The sequence below is a fragment of the Hemitrygon akajei genome, chromosome 11, assembly GCF_048418815.1.
Source record: "Hemitrygon akajei chromosome 11, sHemAka1.3, whole genome shotgun sequence".
Taxonomy (NCBI): Eukaryota; Metazoa; Chordata; class Chondrichthyes; order Myliobatiformes; family Dasyatidae; genus Hemitrygon; species Hemitrygon akajei.
Genome location: NC_133134.1, coordinates 134,542,014 through 134,564,393, shown reverse-complemented (window position 1 = coordinate 134,564,393; position 22,380 = coordinate 134,542,014). Strand labels below are relative to the sequence as shown.

The 22,380-nt window shown below is 39.8% G+C and overlaps 1 protein-coding gene across 3 annotated transcripts in view; it reads right to left on the bottom strand.

The window, feature by feature from the left end:
* Positions 1 to 22,380, bottom strand: part of rtel1 (regulator of telomere elongation helicase 1) — a 169,053-nt gene that overhangs the window by 121,168 nt on the left and 25,505 nt on the right. For all 3 annotated transcript variants that reach the window (XM_073061710.1, XM_073061713.1, XM_073061712.1), the window contains exons 9-15: positions 21,702 to 21,767; positions 16,415 to 16,568; positions 14,698 to 14,736; positions 12,844 to 12,922; positions 7,787 to 7,884; positions 7,093 to 7,148; positions 1,857 to 1,931 (exon numbers count right to left, since the gene is read on the bottom strand). In XM_073061710.1, the coding sequence (XP_072917811.1) occupies positions 1,857 to 1,931; positions 7,093 to 7,148; positions 7,787 to 7,884; positions 12,844 to 12,922; positions 14,698 to 14,736; positions 16,415 to 16,568; positions 21,702 to 21,767 (567 nt within the window). The remainder of the gene's footprint in view (positions 1 to 1,856; positions 1,932 to 7,092; positions 7,149 to 7,786; positions 7,885 to 12,843; positions 12,923 to 14,697; positions 14,737 to 16,414; positions 16,569 to 21,701; positions 21,768 to 22,380) is intronic.

Genomic DNA, 22,380 nt, shown 5'->3' with positions numbered 1-22,380 from the left:
AACCAGGCTCCAAGTGTGAACTCTATTGCTGCTGGCTCATTTCTAAATTGTTACAGATCGTAACACCAGTGACATGGATATGGTACATTCGTGGTCAGATGTCGGACTGGCAGACCAGTGCAAGCAGACACTCCCCCCCCCACTTCTCCCCACAACCACCCTCACAGGGTCAGCAAACTGTTGGTGGTTTCCGGAGTTGGAGGTCCATGTGAACAGCAGTAATGAGTCTGATGAGCCCCTGGGTTTGTGAATTGGTGAGTCCAGATTTCAAGACCCAGTGTTTGGTGTCCTGTTATTGGCGAGTCTGGTGTTTCAAGGTCTTCTATTTGGTGACTGGCCAGTCTTGGGGTCAATGCCGAAGGTTTGAATTGGAAGTCCAGAATTCAAGAGATTCTGCCGAGAGTGGTGCGGACAGCCCAGTGCATCTGTAGTTGTGAACTTCCCATGATTTAGGACATTCACAAAGAGAGATGTGAAAAATGGGCCGAAGGATCACTGGGGACCCGAGTCACCCCAACCACAATCTATTCCAGATGCTACCATCCGGGAAATGGTACCGCAGCATAAAAGCCAGGACCAACAGGTTCCGGGACAGCTTCTTCCACCAGGCCATCAGACTGATGAACTCACGCTGATTTGAGTCTATTTCTATGTTACATTGACTGTTCTATTTATTATAAATCACTATGCTTGCACATTGCACATTTAGACGGAGACATAACGTAAAGATTTTCCCCAGCTATGTGAAGTACTTCACCAAGTCTTCAACTTGAGCCTGAGTCTCTAGAGGGTTCCTGTGCTGTGGAAGATGTCCTGCCTCGTTCCTGTACCGAAGACGCCGCGCCCCAGTGGCACCAATGACTACAGACCGGTGGCATTGACCTCCCACATCATGAAGACCCTAGGGAGATTTGTTCTAGAGCAGCTCCGGCCTGTGGTTAGGTCACACTTAGACCCCCTCCAGTTCGCCTATCAGCCCCGACTAGGAGTTGAGGATGCCATCGTCTACCTGCTGAACCGTGTCTACGCCCACCTGGACAAGCTGGCGAGCACTGTGAGGATCATGTTTTTTGACTTCTCCAGTGCGTTCAACACCATCTGCCCTGCTCTGCTTGGTGAGAAGCTGACATTGATGCAGGTGGATGCTTCCCTGGTGTCATGGATTATTGATTACCTGACTGGTAGACCACAGTACCTGTGCTTGCAACACTGTGAGTCAGACAGAGTGGTCAGCAGCACTGGGGCTCCACAGGGGACTGTCCTGTCTCCCTTTCTCTTCACCGTCTACAGCTTGGACTTCAACTACTGCACAGAGTCTTGCCATCTTCAGAAGTTTTCTGATGACTCAGCCATAGTTGGATGCAAGGGAGATGAGCTGAGTACAGGGCTACGGTGGGAAACTTTGTCACATGGTGCGAGCAGAATCATCTGCAGCTTAATGTGAAAAAGACTAAGGAGCTGGTGGTGGACCTGAGGAGGGCTAAGGCATCGTTGTGGAAGTCAATCCTGGAGTGGGGGAGAGGTGGTTGGAACACTTTATATTGTATGTGTGAGTGGGAGGTCACAAGGCAGCTTATTTTGCTGGTGCTGTGTTGTTGCTTGCTGTGTTGTAAATATTGTGGGCATGCTATGTTGGCACTGGAAAGTGTGGCCACACTTGCAGGCTCCCCCTGCACACCCTCAGGCGTGTTTGTCGTTAATACAAGCAATGCATTTCACTGTATTTTGTGATGTACACCTGATAAACAAATTTGTATCTTGAATATTGGAAAAAAAAGTCACAATAGTCATGATGACTTACCTGAATACAAACATTGTAAGAACACAATCTTAAAAATAAAGTAAAATTCAATAACCTTGTAATGTTTGGCTGCATTCAGTCCCATTCTGTCTTGGACACCACCTTCAGGGGGATCTATGCAAAAAACAATCTGGAAAAAATACTTTTTTATCAGTAAGACTGACTTATTACAATAACATTGTAGTATCACCAACTCTAATAATGGACGGCATGGAAGGTAAAGATGCTGCCTCATAGCTTTGATGCTACCTTACAGTGCTGCGTGTTGGCGCGTGGCCTAGTGGGCAAGGCATCAGACTAGTAACCTGAAGGTCACTGGTTCGAGCCTCAGCTGAGGCAGCGTGTTTGTGTTGTATGTCTCCCATACAACCCTACCCAGGCCTGCGCCCTGGAAACTCCAGGCGCAGATCCATGGTCTCTCGAGACCAACGGATGCCACCACAGTGCTGCACATTTCCACCATGACTATGTGGATTTTACCTGGGAACTCCGGTTTCCTACCATATTGCTGGGACATGCTACATGCTGGTTGACAGGTTAAATGGGCAATGTAAATTACCCCTAACATAGACAAATGGTTGGAGAATCATGTAGAATTGCTGGGCATGTAAAATAATATGTTACACCAAATTAGTGGGGATATTGAGCAACACACTCAAAATGCTGGAGGAAATCAGCAAGCCAGGCAGCATCGATGGAGGGAAATAAACAGTCACCATCTTAAGTCAAGGCTCTTCAACAGGACTAGAACAGGAGAGGACAGAAGCTAGAATAAGAAGGTAGGGGGAGGGGAAGAGTACAAGCTGAAAGGTGATAAGTGAGACCGGGTGAGGGGAGGGGGGGACGAAGTAAGAAGTTGGGAGGGAAGAAGTGGAAGAGAGAGAGAAAGGGCTAAAGATGAATGAATAATAGGCGAGGACAGTGGACAATGGAAGAAACAGAAGGAGGAGCGGAAACTGTGGGAGGTGATGGGCAGGTGAGGTGTAGGGTGAGAGGATAACCAAAATGGGAAAAAGAGAAAAGGAAGGAGGGAGAAGAAATTACTGGAAGTTAGAGAAATCGATATTCACACCATTCATTGGAAGGCTTCGTGGACATAACATGAGGTTTTGCTCCTTCAACCCCAAGTTTGGCCATATCACAACAGCAGAGGAGGCCATGAACAGATATGTCAGTATAAGTCAAATTAATATGGGTGGCCACCAGATCCTGCACTTTGCGAAAGACTGAGCAAAGGTGCTTGACAAGATGGTCCCCCAACCTGCATGGAGTCTCACCAATGTAGAAGAGGCCACACTGAGAGCAATAGACACTGATGGACTCACAGGGACTTTTTGGGACCCTGTATGATGGTGAGGGAGGAGATGCAGGGGTAGGTGTACCTTTTGTCAAACTTGCAAGAAGTAAGTGCCAGGAAGGAGATCAGTAGAGGGGAATGAGTGGTCAAAGGAGTCATGTAGAGAGTGATCTCTACAGAAAGTGGAGGGGGGGGGGGGGGGGAAGAGGGAAAGCTGTGTTTAGTGGTAGGATCCCGTTTGAGATACCGGAGGTTATGGAGAATGATATGCTGAATATGGAGGGTTGTTGGGTGGTAGGAAAGCACAAGAAGACCCCTACCCTTACCATGAGAGCAGGAGGATGGGGTAAGGGCAGATGTGTGAGAAGTGGAAATATGAATGAGGGCAGCACTGATGATGGTGGAAGGGAAACCCTACTGTCTGAAATAAGAGGACATTTCAGATATTTTAAAATAGAAAGCCTCATCTTCAGATCATATGTGACAGAGATGGAGGAACTGAGAGAAGAGGATTACATTTTTACAAGTGACAGGGTGGGAATAAGTACAGTCAAGAAAACTGTGAGAGAAAGTTGGGTATTGGAATTGCTCTGCGGATAGCACAGACTCAACGGATTGAAGAGCCTAGTGACTTCTTACATCCTGCCATAGCACATCTCGCCTTCTGTCACCCAGAGAATTAATTAAATCGAGCTATCTATCTATCTATCTATCTAATAAATTGGTTATAATTCCATTTCAATTTTAGCCAACAGTATCTCCTAATTTTATCTAATGACTTGTAGAAATGCTTTAAAATAACATCCATATAAATTTCTATTTGCTTAGTCAACCCTTTAAAAAATCAAAGAAGTCCATCAGATACGAATTACCCACAAACCTATGCTGCCACTTTGAAAAAGTTTTTTCAATGTGTTCAGCCATGTTATTAGTAATCCTTTACTCTGGGTTAATTTCTCTGAATGTCGCACAATTCATTTTTTTCTACCCTTCTGATACACTTTAAAGATGCTGTCATCAAACAACAAATGCAATGCAAGTTTGTTAACCTCATTCATTCATGCACTGTGTTAGCACTGTATCTTCAAAATATTTAACTTGTGCTATTATCACATCATTAAATTGTATTGTCCCGGTACCGAAGAAACCACAACCAAAGGAGTTGAATGACTTCAGACCTGTTGCCTTGACGTCGCACATGATGAAGACCATGGAGCGGCTGATAATACAGAATCTGAGGCCACAAACCAGGCACGCCCGGGATCCTCTTCAGTTTGCGTATAAGGAGAAGGTGGGAGTGGAGGATGCTATCACGTATTTGCTGCACAAATCCCTCTCTCACCTAGATGGGGTCAGTGGTGCTGTGAGGATTACATTCCTGGACTTCTCTAGTGCCTTTAACACCATCCAGCCCAAGATCTTAAGGCACAAACTAACGGAGATGGGAGTAGACTCTCACATGGTGGATTGGATAGTGGACTACTTGACAGATAGACCTCAGTATGTGCGGTTGGGAGACTGTAGGTCTGACACGGTGGTCAGCAGCACAGGAGCGCCGCAGGGGACCGTGCTCTCTCCGGTCCTGTTCACCCTGTACACATCAGACTTCCAATATAACTCGGAGTCCTGCCATGTGCAGAAGTTCGCTGACGACACGGCCATAGTGGGGTGTGTCAGGAATGGACAGGAGGAGGAGTATAGGAAACTGATACAGGACTTTGTGATATGGTGCAACTCAAACTACCTGCGTCTCAATATCACCAAGACCAAGGAGATGGTGGTGGACTTTAGGAGATCTAGGCCTCATATGGAGCCAGTGATCATTAATGGAGAATGTGTGGAGCAGGTTAAGACCTACAAGTATCTGGGAGTACAGTTAGACGAGAAGCTAGACTGGACTGCCAACACAGATGCCTTGTGCAGGAAGGCACAGAGTCGACTGTACTTCCTAAGAAGGTTGGCGTCATTCAATGTCTGCAGTGAGATGCTGAAGATGTTCTATAGGTCAGTTGTGGAGAGCGCCCTCTTCTTTGTGGTGGCGTGTTGGGGAGGCAGCATTAAGAAGAGGGACGCCTCACGTCTTAATAAGCTGGTAAGGAAGGCGGGCTCTGTCGTGGGCAAAGTACTGGAGAGTATAACATCGGTAGCAGAGCGAAGGGCGCTGAGTAGGCTACGGTCAATTATGGAAAACCCTGAACATCCTCTACATAGCACCATCCAGAGACAGAGAAGCAGTTTCAGTGACAGGTTGCTATCGATGCAATGCTCCTCAGACAGGATGAAGAGGTCAATACTCCCCAATGCCATTAGGCTTTACAATTCAACCGCCAGGAGTAAGATATGTTAAAGTGCCGGGGTTGATTGTATTTAATGTATTTAAGTAAACTACTTAAGAACTTTTTAAAAGCTATTATTAATGCTTTTTGAGAGAGTGATTTAGATGCATATCATATTTTTACTGAGTTAAGTATTGTATGTAATTAGTTTTGCTACAACAAGTGTATGGGACATTGGAAAAAATGTTGAATTTCCCCATGGGGATGAATAAAGTATCTATCTATCTATCTATCTATCTATCTATCTAAATGATGATGCTAATGACATTAGGAGCAAGTTACATTATCAGAAAATGGCTATCAATACAACTTCTGCATGAAAGTGAAACAAAGTCATCAAATCGAAATTTGGTTTCTCCGGACCAGAGGAGACAACATCAGGAGCACTAAATGCAATTGAAAGTCCAAGTGAATTACTTTTTCACTTGGAAGGACTGCTTAGGTTCCTGGATGGCAGAAAGTAAGAAGTAAACAAAAGAAAACAATTGTAGAGGTTGTGTGGGAAAGTGTGATCCACTTCTGAATGCTGAAAGATGGGAAGGGGAGGGAAAGATTACGAATCTTTAGACATTGCTGCCTTAATCATGGCTTTCCCTCCATTATAGTTGAAAGGGCTCTCATCTGCATCTGGCACATTACTGCTCTCACCCATTCATCTCAGCCAGAATAGAATTCCTTTCATTCTTGCTAGCCACCTAATAGACTCTGCAATCCATGGATCATCCTCTGTAAGCTTTGTGGCATTCTAAACAATGCTACCACTAGAAATATCTTCTGCTCCTCTTTCACCATTCTGAAAAGACTACTTATTTCTCCATTTCCTTTTCCACTTCCATGAAACTTTCTCTTCTCACAGCATTATTCAAGCAATGGCAAAAGGTACCTCACTTCCACTTTTTCCTCTTCCATGCCCACCTTCTAGGGACTAAAGTTGTCCTTCTAGTGAAGCTACAATTCACTTGTAGTTCTTTCATTTAGTGCATTACACATTGTGCCCATAATAGTCACTGGAGGAATTAAGTGTAGATCAGACAACTGTTTTGCAGAGCACCTCCATTCAGTCCATAAGGGTGACTCTGAATTCTCAGTCACCTTTCGTTCTATCGTGTTACCTCTCCTTCCGATTTTCATCTTCACAATCTTTTGCTACGTACACCATTCTAATGATGCATATCACATGACTGAGGAGTACCAGCCCATTGGACACAGTGCAGCCTTTGGAATTAGCTGTTTAACTCAATTTCAAAGAACTTGTTTTCCTTCCTCCATAGATGTTTCTGTCTATTTCAGTTTCAACTTGTTCCTTCATTTCATCTCTGCTCAATAATTACCTTGACAACTTTGATGGAACCCCACCACAAATATTCTCTCCATCCCTTCACTCTCTGAAACTTAAAAAAAAATGCTTATTTTCATATTTTCTACCTCTGATGATTTGAAATCCTCTGTTTCACTCTCCAGGAATGCTGCCCATACTGCTGTGACCTTCTGGCACTTTTGCGTTAGTTTCAGATTCTGTTTTAGTTAATGTCAGATTGAAGAGCTGCCTGCAAACTGAGCATCTTAGGTGATCCAGAACTGGGTTTCTGAGGTCTAAAGATGCTTCTTTCTTTAAACAGAAAAAAATGTGTTATCACAATTTAACAAGAGCATCTTACCTGCAGAATATCTGCTAACTTCTGCAAACCACTTGTATTGGTGAATATTCCAACACCTAAGGTAAGTAAATAAAGACCCTATTATAATTTCAAGTTCCAATGTTGTCGTGGTTTTAATTTCTTTGATATTGAAGAGAAAGTTTACTGGCTTCAACATCAGAAACACACTTTTGATGTCAACATCAGAAACACACTTTTGATGTCAACATCAGCAACACACCAGATGTTGGTAGCAGACTTTGTTATATTACACTTTAGCATTACTCTTCTAAGCAAACTCAAGTCATGCCCTGACTGAGGAATAAGCACAAATTAGTATACAAGGCTGCATGCATATGTATGAAAGGAACTAACATGAAAACCTGAGGGAATCTACGTCATTACAATCTGATAACTAGTTTACACAGAATGCCCCCATATAAATTCATTTATACTATTGAGATATACATTTACAGTCTTATCTGTAGCCACTGACAGATCAACCCTTCCCTACTGTTCTACTTATCATTCTGAAGTCAGAAGGAAATAGATCTGAAATGTTGCATCAGTAGCAAAGAAGAACCCAGACTGTACAATTACTTGGATTGTACTTTGAGAGCCACTCTCCAATAATGTAAAAGTTACACTATGCAGTAAAATTTCTCAGGCAGCATGTGTGAGTGACACAAAATTAAAATGAAGCACAAATACTTACGTTCTGACAGAGCACTCATAATCTGGTCCAATGCTTCTAAAATTGCAGACTTGTTTTGGAAAGTAATTTGGGCTTTTGCAAATAATTCGAAGATGAAGCTGTAAATGAACATCGAACATTAATCAAAGAAAAGCAGCAATTACTGAACAGAAAGCTAGAAAATAATCTCCATCAAAGAACTCAAGACTTAATAGAATCATAGAGAAGTACAGCACAGATAATGTTCTTTGGCCCACCTAGTCCATGTCAAAACCATTAAAACTGCATACTCCCATTCACCTACACCCGAACCATAGCCCTCCATTCCCTGCTATTTATGTGCCTATTTAAACTTCTCTTAGATTTGAAATCAAGCTCACATGCACCACTTGCACTGGCAGTTCATTCCACACACTCACCATTCTCTGAGTGAACAAGTTTCCCTTAAACTTTTCACCTTTCACCCTTAACCTCTGGTTGTAGTCCCACACAACCTCAAACTAATATGCAGGCTAACTCCAGATTACATATTTGGATTTTTTATTGAAATATTCCACAGCAGCTCGAATTGTACAGCCCTCTAAAAGGGTGAAGAACCAAAGAAAGCTCTGTGCCTGTCCACACAGTGAAAAATAAATTGATTATATTGCAAAACACTGTTTTGATAAAATTAGAGTTCTGCATCCAATTTTGATCACAACACATTAAGATATGAAGGTCTTAATGCAGCTTAAAGCAGGTACAGGAAAGATTTTCCAAGGATTTACGAATGAGGATCTGTTATGGACAATGATTGGTTAGGTTGGAGTTGTTCTTCTCAAAGTAATACCCTGAACCATGAGGATCAAATGGTCTTCTCAGGTACCAGTACCACCGTATGTCAGAGAGCACAGCTGATAGAAGAGGGGGAGTGGCTCTGTTAGTTTTTTAGGATTTGAATCTCTTTGCACCATTCACCTGGTCATTCACCAATCTGATGCTGAATTGATGTACAACTCCTGCAAAGCAAGGTGCTTGCAGTGAAGCCCTATAGCCTAGATAGGCCAGAAACCTTAGCAAGGATTTCAACCCATTGTACTCAAGTCTAAGGTTGGGCTTGGGGCTTTTGTTTGACAGGAGATGAAGAGGGAAGATGCAGGGGAGAAGAGGTCATAGAATTTGACCTGGAGCGGGACCGTGATTCGATGAAGCCAGGGGGTGAGATCAATTGAGGATTGGTGACTATGGAGAAACTTTGATCTCCAACTTGTGCACATTTGACTGTTTCATTAAAATGGGCCCTTTTCCATTTTTTTTGTTCTTTTCTTTACCAATCCTTTAGTCAAATTAAGATTCAAAAATATAATCTTTAGTCGTATGCTGTGTACTGTCTTGTTATTTCATGGCACTAATTTTTAACAGGGTAGCAAATTACATAGCATCCACACAAACAGGGGTTTGGGGTGGGAGAAGGCCTCAATCTCACGAGTTTGGCGTGCCAGAGGTTGTTTTCCCTAGACTTATGTAGCCAAGGAAACCAGGGTGTTTCACCAGGGTGTTTCATGGAAATATACCAATGTACAGAAGACCATGAACATAGTGATCTTTCCCACCCACTATCAACACTTCTCCTGTACTGAAGATTTATTTGCAACTACAGCTGAGGCACATTTAATCACAGTAGCTTTAAAGGAGTGTAGATGTCTCACATGCTGTGCCTCGCTGAGTTACTGGTAGGAGAATTATTCCAGATTCCCTTGGGTAGATGTACTTTCCCGCAGAGATCCTTTCCTCACTACCTCATTGCACTTCCTGTACTGAGTAAACAGTCTATTTAAATGCCCCCTGGTCTGGTAGCATCTGCTTTAAAGCATAATTCAACATTGGGCAAACCACTGTTTATGGACTTAAGCTACTTCAAGGAACCCTAGAAAGCAGATTTGTAGTGATAGGCAGTGGAGGATAATCAGAAGTAAACCTGAAAATTAATCCTTTAAATTACATTGGGAAGGAGTTCTAAATGTTCTTATTCATGAGTTAAGTTGAGAGATGTTGACACAGGGTACTAGTTGATATGTTTAGAATCAATTCAACAGGTTTTAAATGAGCACTATTTATGGCATTAGCCTTAGTTTAGTGTTTACTGTCCTTATCATAACAGCTTGATTATATACGTACAACAACACACACAAAATGCTGGTGGAACACAGCAGGCCAGGCAGCATCTATAAGGAGAAGCACTGTCGATGTTTCGGCCCGAAACGTCGACAGTGCTTCTCCTTATAGATACTGCCTGGCCTGCTGTGTTCCACCAGCATTTTGTGTGTGTTGTTGTTTGAATTTCCAGCATCTGCAGATTTCCTCGTGTTTGCTGATTATATATGTATACAGGTTTCCCCCGCAATCCGAAGGTAGAGCGTTCCTATGAAACCATTTGTAAGCCGAAATGTTGTAAATCGAAGACGCGATTACCATTAATTTATATAGCAAAAATTTTTGAGCATTCCCAGACCCAAAAAAAACCTACCAAATCAAACCAAATAACACATAAAACCTAAAATAACACTAACATATAGTAAAAACAGAATGACATGATAAATATACAGCCTAAAGTAAAAATATTGTATGTACGGTGTAGTTTCACTTATCAAACTCGGGAAGACAGCAAGCCAAAGTCGATTTGGAGGGAAAAAAATCACACGTACACGCATGCGCAAACAACCACCCGCACAAGGCTTCACTGTCATTGTAGTTTTTCTCGGGGTAAAGACACGTATAAAGCAGGCATCTTTTTTTCGTAAAAGCGAAAATCCTCTTTGGTTAGCGAAAACAGGTACTAATGTAGGTCTTTTGTAACAGCGAGGTGTCATAAAGCAAACTTTCAAAAAGCGGGGGACACCTGTAATTGTTCACATACACATTAGATGCCATACTTAAAATAATCTGAATCCAATTACCGTAGATTCCGGACTACAGAGCGCATCTGATTAAAAGCCGCTGGCTCTAATTTTAGAACTAAAATCAATTTTTTACTTGTACAGGCCGCACCGGATTTTAGGCCGCACCGGATTTTCGGCCGCAGGTGTCCCACGTTGTAATATGAGATATTTACACAGAAAGATATTACACGTGAGGATTTTTTAACTTTTAATTAAATCCATATGGTAACAAACAAATATATATTGCAAATGCTTTTTTTCGAACCGTGCCTGTAATACGGCTACTTTTAAATATACATACGTATCGGTAACACAAATTACATTGCATATACTTTTTTACTGAACAGCACGAACAACATTCCAATATCTCCTAGCGACTGGTAAAAATATATATACTGCAGCCTACCAGGAAAAGTTATTGATCGCCTTTAACTTAAAAGCAGCGTTTTCGCTCGGGTCTGATGAGCTCGCGTAACGCGATCGGGTCTAATCGGGTCTAATGTGCTCGGGTCTGATGAGCTCGCGTAACGCAATCGGGTCTAATCGGGTCTAATGTGCTCGGGTCTGATGTGCTCGGGTCTGATGAGCTCGCGTAACGCGATCGGGTCTAATCGGGTCTAATGTGCTCGGGTCTGATGTGCTCGGGTCTGATGAGCTCGCGTAACGCGATCGGGTCTAATCGGGTCTAATGTGCTCGGGTCTGATGAGCTCGCGTAACGCGATCGGGTCTAATGTGCTCGGGTCTGATGTGCTCGGGTCTGATGAGCTCGCGTAACGCGATCGGGTCTAATCGGGTCTAATGTGCTCGGGTCTGATGAGCTCGCGTAACGCGATCGGGTCTAATCGGGTCTAATGAGCTCGGCTAATGTGCTCGGGTCTGATGTGCTCGCGTAATGCCCCCACCTTCCCGTTTATCGCAAACCGGTATCCCACAAGACGCGGCGAAACCGGGTGTGATGTCATAGCATCCCGGGATGTAGTACAGAAAACAAATATAGTTAAAACACTTCTAACTTTAACTAACAAATGAATTACTAAGCGAAAATATTATAAACTAAGTAACTGCCATAAAGGCAGCACAATGCTTTTCTTCGAGTGTTTTCCATGTTGATGAGGGTGAGTACAAATGACTGATTTACAATAATTTAATTGTGAAAGTGCGCTTGATTTATCGTACAATTTCATTGGACCTCTGTGAACTACTCATCAATTTTATTGGTCTACTGTTACGAGGCAAAATGTTTACGAGGCGGCATGAAAAAAAACCATGTATTAGCCGCTCTGGATTAAAGGCCGCAGAGTTCAAAGCTGTTCAAAATGTGGGAAAAAAGTAGCGGCTTATAATCCGGAATCTACGGTAGGTGAGTACCCAACTAATTGTTGGTAATGACAAGAAAAAACCTTCTGCTGATCAGTATGAAGCTGAGTTGGAAATCAAGCTGAAGCATGAACACAGTATGGCTAAATGGAGGGACAACTTGAAGCACAAAGGGACAAGGGAGTCGCGTAGGAAGCGATCACTGTGGAAAGCAGAAAGTGGGTGGTAGTGGGGGGGGGGGGGGGTAGATGTGCTTGATGATGGGATCCAGTTGGAGGTCACCATTGAATGAACACCATTCTATGTTTCATTTATATTCATCGGAACTATAACACTGATAAGTAGAACTAATTTAAAAAAATATTTTCCAGCTCTTTGAGCCTTTTATTTAAATCTCAAGTAATCTTCTGTTGCTAATTTCTTCTTACAGTTCTGTAGATGTCTATTTGCTTTAGCATTAAATAGTAACTAGAACAAAGTTAGGCAAACAGTGTTATCCACCTGTTGCCCTAATAATCTCACTGCAATGGTGCACCAATCAATGTAGTGCAGAAGTCTGACACTACAAAAGCACAGAGTAAAATGAGAAGTTCCTGGCACCTTGCATGCACTAAGAAGTGCAGCTCCCCATGATAAGCAAGAGGTTTCGATGTTCTTGACTCATTATTGTTGAGGATAAAAAGGAAGTCTAACTTAAACTTCAGTGTTCGAATTAATGAAGTGCATTTCTTTATTTCCTGGTTGTAACATATACATTACCAAATTTGTAATACAAAAGGGCAAAAGGTATCCTGTTATCACACTTAACAATTATTGAGACAGAAGAAGTATTCAATTCATACCTTCCTGGTTTGGTCACTCCACTTCCACTTGGTGATAATTCAATTGAATCTATTGTGCTTTCTAGGTCAAGGAGGATTTCTTTCAATGACGGAAGATAAAAAAAACAAAAACAGTTATAATGTATAGATAAGAAAAATTGTGATTTTTATAGTGAAATTACTGCAGTTATTCTGACATCTGAAAGTGATTTAAAGTTTAATTTATCAAGCAATAATTTATTTTTAAAGCAAATGAAATAATCTTTACTCAGAAAATAAATATTTACTTGGCTAAATAAAATCAAAAATCACAGAACTTTAGTAGTTACTTATCCCAACACAAGCTCTCAGTCAAAAATTCTAATCTCCAATATAATCTTCCCCATCACCAACAGAGCTTTTAATCATCACAGTTCTCTACTTTGTGACACTTCCCTAAAAGAACTGTAAAATTACATCTTAAAAACATATCGCTTAAATTTCAGCTTTTAAGTCAATCTTTTGATATACTCCTTCAAATCTTGCAGTTGTTCACTTCCCTCTACAAAGTTAACAATTTTGTCATCATTCCAGTAATAAACATTTCATGGATATAAAATGTTTAATGCATATGTATAAATACCTACAGAAAAGAAGTCATCACCCTGACACAGTGGTGTCAAAAAAAAACCTCTCACTCAATGTTGCAAAAACAAAGGAGCTGGTTGTGGATTTCAGGAAGAATGGAGACGGGCTAACCCCTATTGACATCAATGGATCTGAGGTTGAGAGGATGTACAGCTTTAAGTTCCTCGGCATACTCACCACCAAGGATCTCACGTGGTCTGTGCATATCGGCTGCGTGGTGAAAAAAAACACAACAGCGCCTTTTTCACCTCAGACAATTGAAGAAGTTTAGCATGAGTCCCCAAGTCCTAAGGACTTTCTATAGGGGCACGATTGAGATTATTTTGACTGGCAGAGAATCTCATCTGGTCCTACAACAACAGCTCCATAGCCAAGAAAGCCCAACAGCGTCTCTACTTTCTGCAAAGGCTGAGAAAAGCCGATCTCCCAACCCCTATATTCACCATATTCTACAGAGGATGTATCGAGAGCATCCTGAGCAGCTGCATCACTGCCTGGTTCAGGAATTGTTTATTATTAATGTATTAATTAATTAATTATTGTACTGCCCTGCACTGTTTTGTGCACTTTTCTTGTGTAGATCTGTAGTCTAGTGTAGTCTTTGTGTTGTTTTTCATAGTCTAGTGTAGCCTTGAGTTGTCTCACATAGTCTAGTGTAGTTTTGTGTTGTTTCATGTAGCACCATGGTCCTGGGGGACCATGTTTTGTTTTTACTGTGTACTGTACCAGCAGTTTATGGTCAAAATGACAATAAAAAGCGACTTGACTTGGATGCATCATTGCCTGGTATAGGAACTGTGCTTCCCTCATTCACAGGACTCTGCAGAGAGTGGTGTGGACAGCCAGAAGGATCACTGGAGACCTGAGTCACCCCAACCACAAACTGCTCCAGCTACCACCATCTGGGAAATGGTACCGCAGCATAAAAGCCAGGACCAACAGGTTCCGGGACAGCTTCTTCCACCAAGCCCTCAGACTGATTAATTCACGCTGACACAGTTGTATTTCTTTGCTATATTGACTGTCTAGTTGTATATATTATTCATTACAAATTACTATAAATTGCACTTTCAGATGGAGACGTAACATAAAGATTTTTACTCCTCATGTATGTGAAGGATGTAAGAAATAGTCAATTCAATTCAAATGTTTGTTATTTTTGTTCATCTTGACCAACAGTCAATGCAATTTCACTTATCCAAGTTATATTTGATATAAAACATCCTCTGAAATTTTAAACTAACTTACTTTTTATTTTGGCCAGGTCACTCAAATCCATTTTGAGCCCTAAAAAAGACAAATTACTTGAACAGCAATGGAAAACTAATATAATTGCACAACCTGGAATATGAAACTAGAACAGAAATACTGAAAGAACTCAAGCAGTAGAGCACACAATAAGAAGTGGGTTTTGATGAACATTCTTTGACCTTAAAAGTTAATTAACACTTTCAGCAGATTCTACTTCACTGGCTGAACTTCGTTGGCATTTTTGCTTTGTATAATTTCAATATTATCTTTTCCAACATACATAACATCTTATTTAAAGTTAATGAAAGGCTAGTATTTCAGTCTTTTTAAATTCTTCATGGTTTTATTTTGTTTACTGGAACCATCACTTTATGAGCAAGCACAAATGCATGGCTGATTCCCAACATGAGGGTTCTAGTTTGAATATTAATCTGAACTATATCTATATTTGGACTTAAAGGTTACTAAAAGATTATCTACCCATTCAGTGATATTCAGACTACTAAGAAATTGATTGTTGGTGGTGCATACTGCACTCTGTATTGTGGCAATACATTCTACTCTGCTGTTGTATTTCAGTTCAGTTGACTACATAGAGAAGAATGTGCTGCTATTGTAGAAAGCAGTTAGTGTTATCAACAGGGGAATGAACATCAAGACAATAATCTCAGAAAACCATTATTATTAGAAATTAATTTGTAAAAGTCGTCATTTATTTCCAAAATCTTGCAATTATAAAATGAAGAGAAACACTTAAATTGCATTTAAGACTTAATAAAATAATTTTGCTTGTTAAAATCCCAATCCTAGCAAATGCATTAAACAGACATCTAGTCATTATAAGCTTTACATAGAAATTAAAATCATAGCAGTTTCATATATTTAAATGATGTTCTAGATTATTCATATCCTGCTTGGTGTTTATGCAATGGTACTCTGATAAACAACCTGGAACTGACTACCAAACTAAAAACATTGGGAACTATGAAAAAAGAAAGAAACATAAATTGTGAAGCCCACAAATCGAGACTATTTATTTACGAATACAACAAGGTAACACATCCTTCTTGCCCAATTACACGAATGGGATAAATAAACCTACTAACTCATACGTCTTTGGAATGTGGGAAGAAACCAGAGCACCTGGAAGCAACCCACACAACCACAGGGAAAACATACAAACTCCTCACAAGATGCGGCAGGAATTGAACCCGAGTTGCTGGTGTTGGAATAGTGTTACTCTAACCACTATGCTACCATGCTACTGATTATTCCCTTGAAGTTCATTCCTAGTTGGTATCAAACTGCTTTATATAACAGCAACAGCACATTTCTTTCTACTTTATGAAGCTGGCCAACATTCCCTCTATTTGTTTTTTTACAGCTGCGCAGTATTGCTCTCAGCAGGAAATGTTTCACATGGCCTGAAACCTGAGTGGCACTTTATATTAACATTATTTTAAAGGAAAATTCCCACAGCGCAGCAACAAAGACTACATACATGGGAGCGTTTTAGTTACTGCGTGGCTGTGCAGCTTAGAGGGAAGTGAAGCTGACTGAACTGAATTTCAGCAGCAGAGTAGAATGCACTGCCACGAGAGACTGTTCAGTAACTCCTGTTCACAAATTATAAAATTCCCCACTTCTCATCAAAACTCATATGAGGGCATTTACCAGAATTCACACAGGCATTTGAAAAGGTTAATGCACAAACCTGAGTTGACTGATTCAAGATTGAAGTCTGTGTTGCCTTCAATGTGTTCTAATTTCTTTGCTTCCTCCTCCAAGATCATATTAACTGCTTCAATTCCAGAAGCAAGGTCATAAGGAGTAAGGTCAAATGAAGCACACTCTTCACACATTTTTTCCTATGATTAAGAAAAGATAAACATCACCTATACAGGCAATTGAGTACAACACAATCCATTCAAATTTTATAATTTTATTACACATTCCACACCTTTATTTTGACTTGGATCATCAAAACTTAATTTTAGTAAACCAGCGCGACAATTTTTGTTACAAAACACTTATCTCAGCTACACACAAACAGCACTGAATCTGACAATTATGTCACAGTTGAGCCGCTACTAAACAGCTTCAGATTTGTTCATTCCCAAGCTCCAGATTGGAATGATGGAGTTTGTATATTCTCCCCTTGATCTTGTGGTTTCCTTAAGATGTTCCTCTTTGCTTTGGCACCCCAAAAAATGTTGGTAGGTTAAATTGCTCTCATGCTTACAAGTGGTGGAGTCTGGGGGTTGGTGGGGATTGAAGGAATGTGGAGAGAATAAAACATTATTAGTATAGATAGTGTAAATGGATGCTTGATGGTTGGCAAGAACTCGGCTGGCTGAGGGACCTATTCCCATGCTGTACAAAGAGAAGAAGATAAAGATAGATGTCTGAGTTTAGCACTTAGCATTAAACTTTGTTATAAGCATAAGGTTTAGCGATAAGAAAACAGCAACTGATTTCAGAAAGTTACCCACAAAGCAACCATATTTACTTAGTCACTGATATAATGTAGAATCCAACTATCAAATGAAGTTTAGGGCTATTCTGAAATCTCTGCTTTAAATAGCATTTGAAGTACTTTTATGTAAACCATCGCAAATTCATTTTGTTGTTTTTCCACCCCAACCTTTACAACACATAATCCTTATTAAAGTCTGTAACTTACATCTGTTAAATTACAATGCACTCTTTGTTCCTCATTTCCTCAACCACCCTGTAACTGTTTTTTTATTTAGTGATACAGCATAAAGTAAGTCTTTCCAGCCCTTCAAGCTCTGCCATCCCAGCAACCCCCACAACCCTGATTAACCCAATCATGGGACAGTTTACAATGGCCAACTAACCTTCCTTTGTCAAGGACATTGTGTCCACAGCCACCGTAATTCTCCACTTGTCAAAATTAGATTTAATGCAATCCCTGCAACCTTGATCCACAACCGGTTAGCATCCAAAGATAAAAAGGTCCAAAGCTCAGGAACTCCTCTCAAATTGTTGTTTTCTTTTTTAACAATTCACCTCATTTGCAGGTGTCCAAACAGTTGTGCTCCTAATTGATTATGGGAAACTGCTTCACAGTGGAGTAACTTGTCGATATGTCAGATAAGAATCTTTAAACAGCTTTTCAAAATATATATACACAATGAATTCCAATTAATTGGGATACATCCGGACCAGTTCATTTTGGCCTAATTAAGCTGCTACCCTAATTAGCCGATTTCATGAAAAAGTTAAAAAGGTATTAAAAAGATAAACTGAGTAAAGATAATGTCTTTAAATGTAATACAAAACTCATCAGAACAGTAATAATAGTACTACAGTACTATAATAGACAATTGACAATAGGTGCAGGAGTAGGCCATTCGGCCCTTCAAGCCAGCACCACCATTCAATGTGATCATGGCTGATCATCCACAAATAGTACCCTGTTCCTGCGTTCTCCCCGTATCTCTTGACTCCGCTATTTTTTTAAAAAATATTTTTTATTAGTTTTTCTATACATTTTACAAATTAAAAACCCCAAATCCCAATGAGGAACATTAATATAGTGCAAAATTAAGCATACAATGACAATATGCTACAAAGGAAGAGAATTTGACAAAAAAGCACCTAAATTGAAGACAAGTAAACTTAGTATCCTCCCCAAGCCCCATAACACAAAAAAAAACAACTCCAGACCGACCACAACACAATATAGAGAGTATAAATCAGGACAATCAAACTCCCAGACTGTGAATACATTTAGCAACAGAAGATAATAATGTCTACAACCAGGGAAAACAAAAGGGAGCTGAAAGCAAGGGACCGAAAAGAAAAAAAAACCAAAAAAAAACCTTAGTCAAGAGGAAGGTTATGAAAGTACTCGATAAAAGGTCCCCAGACCTTATGGAACTTTAGATCCGAATTAAGAACTGAATAATGAATTTTTTCGAGGTTCAAGCAGGCCATGATGTCGTTAAGCCATTGAGCATGAGTGGGCGGGGCAACATCTCTCCATCTAAGGAGGATCAAGCGTCTAGCCAGGAGAGAGGCAAAGGATAATATTCGGCATTTGGTCGGACTCAGACGTAAATCTGTCTCGCCCCAGAAACCGAACAAAGCAATTAAGGGGTTTGGTTCTAGGTGCTGATTCAGAATACACGATAATGTAGTGAAGACATCTTTCCAAAATTTCTCCAAGCTAGGACAGAACCAGTACATATGGATGAGAGAGGCCACGCCCCTCTTGCATTTATCACAGAGCGGACTAATGTTAGGGTAGAATCGAGATAGTTTAGATTTAGACATATGGGCTCTATGAACAATCTTAAACTGTAAAAGGCAATGGCGAGCACAAAGAGAGGTTGAGTTAACTGATTTGAGAATCAAGTCCCAGCTCTCATCGGATAAGGAGGTATTTAAATCCTGCTCCCAGGCCATTTTAATTTTATCCACAGGGGCCTGTCGTAAGGCTGCTAATTTATCTCGAATAATTGATATTAAACCTTTACCTAGTGGATTAATGGAAAGAAATAAGTCCATAGCATTTTTCGCAGGCATGTCAGGAAAGTTAGGAATAAAAGGAGCAATAAAGTGTCTAATTTGGAGATATCTAAAAAAATGAGCATTGGACAGATTGAACTTAACAGAGAGCTGCTGAAAAGAAGCGAAGCGATTATCAATGAAAAGATCTTCAAAATGTCTAATGCCCTTCCTATACCAAACATGGAATGCTGAATCGTACGTAGTAGGTAAAAAAAAGGTGATTATGTGTGACAGGGCTGGAAACGGAAAAACCATGGAAACCATAGCATTTCCTAAACTGAGCCCATATACGCAAAGTGTGTCTAACAAGAGGATTAGTTATTAATCTGGACAGACTACTAGGGAGTGCAGAGCCAAGAAGTGCAGAGATAGATACTTCTTTAGTGGAGCTCAACTCCATTGCCACCCAATTAGGGCACTCGGGTTGGCCGTGGAAGAAAGACCAAAAGGTAGCACAGCGTATATTAGCTGCCCAATAATATAAACGAAAGTTAGGTAAAGCCATGCCACCCTCTTTTTTAGATTTTTGGAGATGGATTTTATTAATCCTAGCGCGCTTATTCTTCCACAGATATACTCCGCTATCTTTAAGAGCTCTATCTAACTCTTTCTTGAAAGCATCCAGAGAATTGGCCTCCACTGCTTTCTGAGGCAGAGCATTCCATAGATCCACAACTCTCTGGGTGAAAACGTTTTTCCTGAACTCCATTCTAAATGGCCCACCTCTTATTCTTAAACTGTGGCAACCGTCTCCTGCCCTAGTTAAGTGGTGTAGTATCCGAAATAAATGAAAGGATTTCCAGCAATTTTCTCAATTAGTTTTTGTTCTTTACGATTCGTCTCAAATAAGCAACTGCCCCAATTAACCAATAGTCCAAATTAATCAGAATCTACTGCATATATATACTTCTACTTTTATAAAATATCTTCATAACATCAGTACAATAAATTTCCCTATCAAAAGATGTTCTAAATGAACCCAAATGGTAAATTTTTTAAAGTGTTTATTTTATTTTGATGTCACTCAATTCTAAAGTACAAATTTCTCCCCAACCTAATTCAGCATTACATTCCTGGAATTAGGGTGTTTAACAGAAACAATTGTTTAACTACTCCAAGAGTCTAATAAATCAAAACTTCATGGTGTTGGGTATGATGGCAGATCTAGATAATCAATTATTGAAGAGACGACAGGATATTAAACACAATATTAGACATACAGTTTTAATTTGATACATAAAACCTAAACTAAAATTCAAATTTTATAATTTTATTACACATTTCACACCTTCTTGATTACCCTGCAATCATTCAGTAGTTAACTAATACTGATTGAGATATGGAACTATACAAAGCTAATATAATTATTGTGCCATTAATAGATACTAGCTAAGAAAAGTGAACTACTCACAGCAAGTAAAAGAAGTAAATTATTAAAGCTCTCCTACTGATTTGTTCTACAGAACCTGCTGCTCAAAGCACTGCAAGTACAAAATATGAAGCAGATGTATGCATCCACAATAATTTTGCAAAGTAATGAGGCTCACCTCATCAAAGATGCAAAGGGACACTCCAGTGAGATAGCAGACAACAGCACTTTAAAAAAAATAGGGACCTTCTTCATCCCAAATAAAAAAAAATCAAGGCTGTAGCATTAGTGCTCTGGTTTTTGGCTGCCTAGGTCCCAAATTAGAGATTCCTTGTAAAATCTATTTACCTTCTCCCATCCTTTATGCTCATTTCTTGAATCAAACTTTTTAATTACCTCTCTAATAATCTCCTATGGCTTGTTGTCAAATTTTGTTTTGATAATGATTACAATAAGTACCTTGAGGTATACTACTAAAGATGTCATATAATGAAAAGATATTACAAACTTCATCACAGATCGGAACACCAAGTCCTCTACTAACATTTTGAATCTGATTTGATAAAATGCCAGACAATACACAATTATTTTGTGAAATTCTATTGCTTTGATGAGCCAAATGACTATATTGAATATGAAGCTTAAATTAATTAAAAACTATACATATGTAGCAATGTTTTTCTTTAAGAACATTTCTAAATGCTGCTTGCATTCTGATGCCATACTTTTAAGTAGACATTCTATTCTGAGCTACGTTGTGGGTGGCCACACACAGAAAATTTCAATAATCTCCTTAAAGCTTGCTTGAAGAACAGCAACATCCCCAATCATGCATGAAGCTCTTGGGGGCTAGTATCGAGAATATAGAAGACACATTGTGGAAGTATAAAAAACCCTAAGTAAATAGAGGAAGGAGTTCACTGACTCACAACTGCCCACTCACTTGCCCAGCCAGCTTCCATCTGTTGAAGAGTCTGCATTTCCGACACTGGTCATTTCAGAGCCCACAAAACCACCGAGGAAATAAGTCATCCTTAATACTAAGATTAAGAAAACACTATGCAAAACAATTTTCTAATGAAAAAGTGCTTACCACATTATGTGCTTCATCAAAAATAACTATCGTGCCACGAAGGTCTAAATCATGGGCTTTACGACTCTACAGAGCAAAAGTACAAAAGGTTAACCAAACAAGATATGTCGATAACTTAAGTAAGTGAATTCATATTGGTGAAGTATTTTCTTCTTCTATAAGAAAATTCAAATTAAAAATAATTTGCCTGCATTACAATAGCACTTTTATTTCGAACCAAAATTAGAGCTTGAAGTGGAGTAACTTGATGTAAAACTTCTTCTTTCAAGTTAAAATTAAATAAGAAGAGATTTAAAAAGGTAATATGTTCCACTTTATGCACTTTACCCATTTACGTTTACATTTCACGACTATAATGAAAGCAATTTTGTCACTTAAATAATGGCATTGAAAAATTGGAAAGCATTGGAAAATTTCTATTTAAGCATTATAAAATTCCAAGCTGAAACTTTAACTCTGCAGAAAGAAAAAAATTTCTTCGGACTTTTTCAAAATGTCAACATTATTAAGACTCTCGACAGAATACATCAGATGAGATACAAATTCAAATTTAACAGAGGTAATGATATCAGACTGGTGATCAGTGGTAATGGCAGCAAAATGACAGCCACTTTAAAAATTTTGCACTGTTCACTGCAAATATCACAAAGTCAGTGTAAATAATTCAGTGTTCCCATGA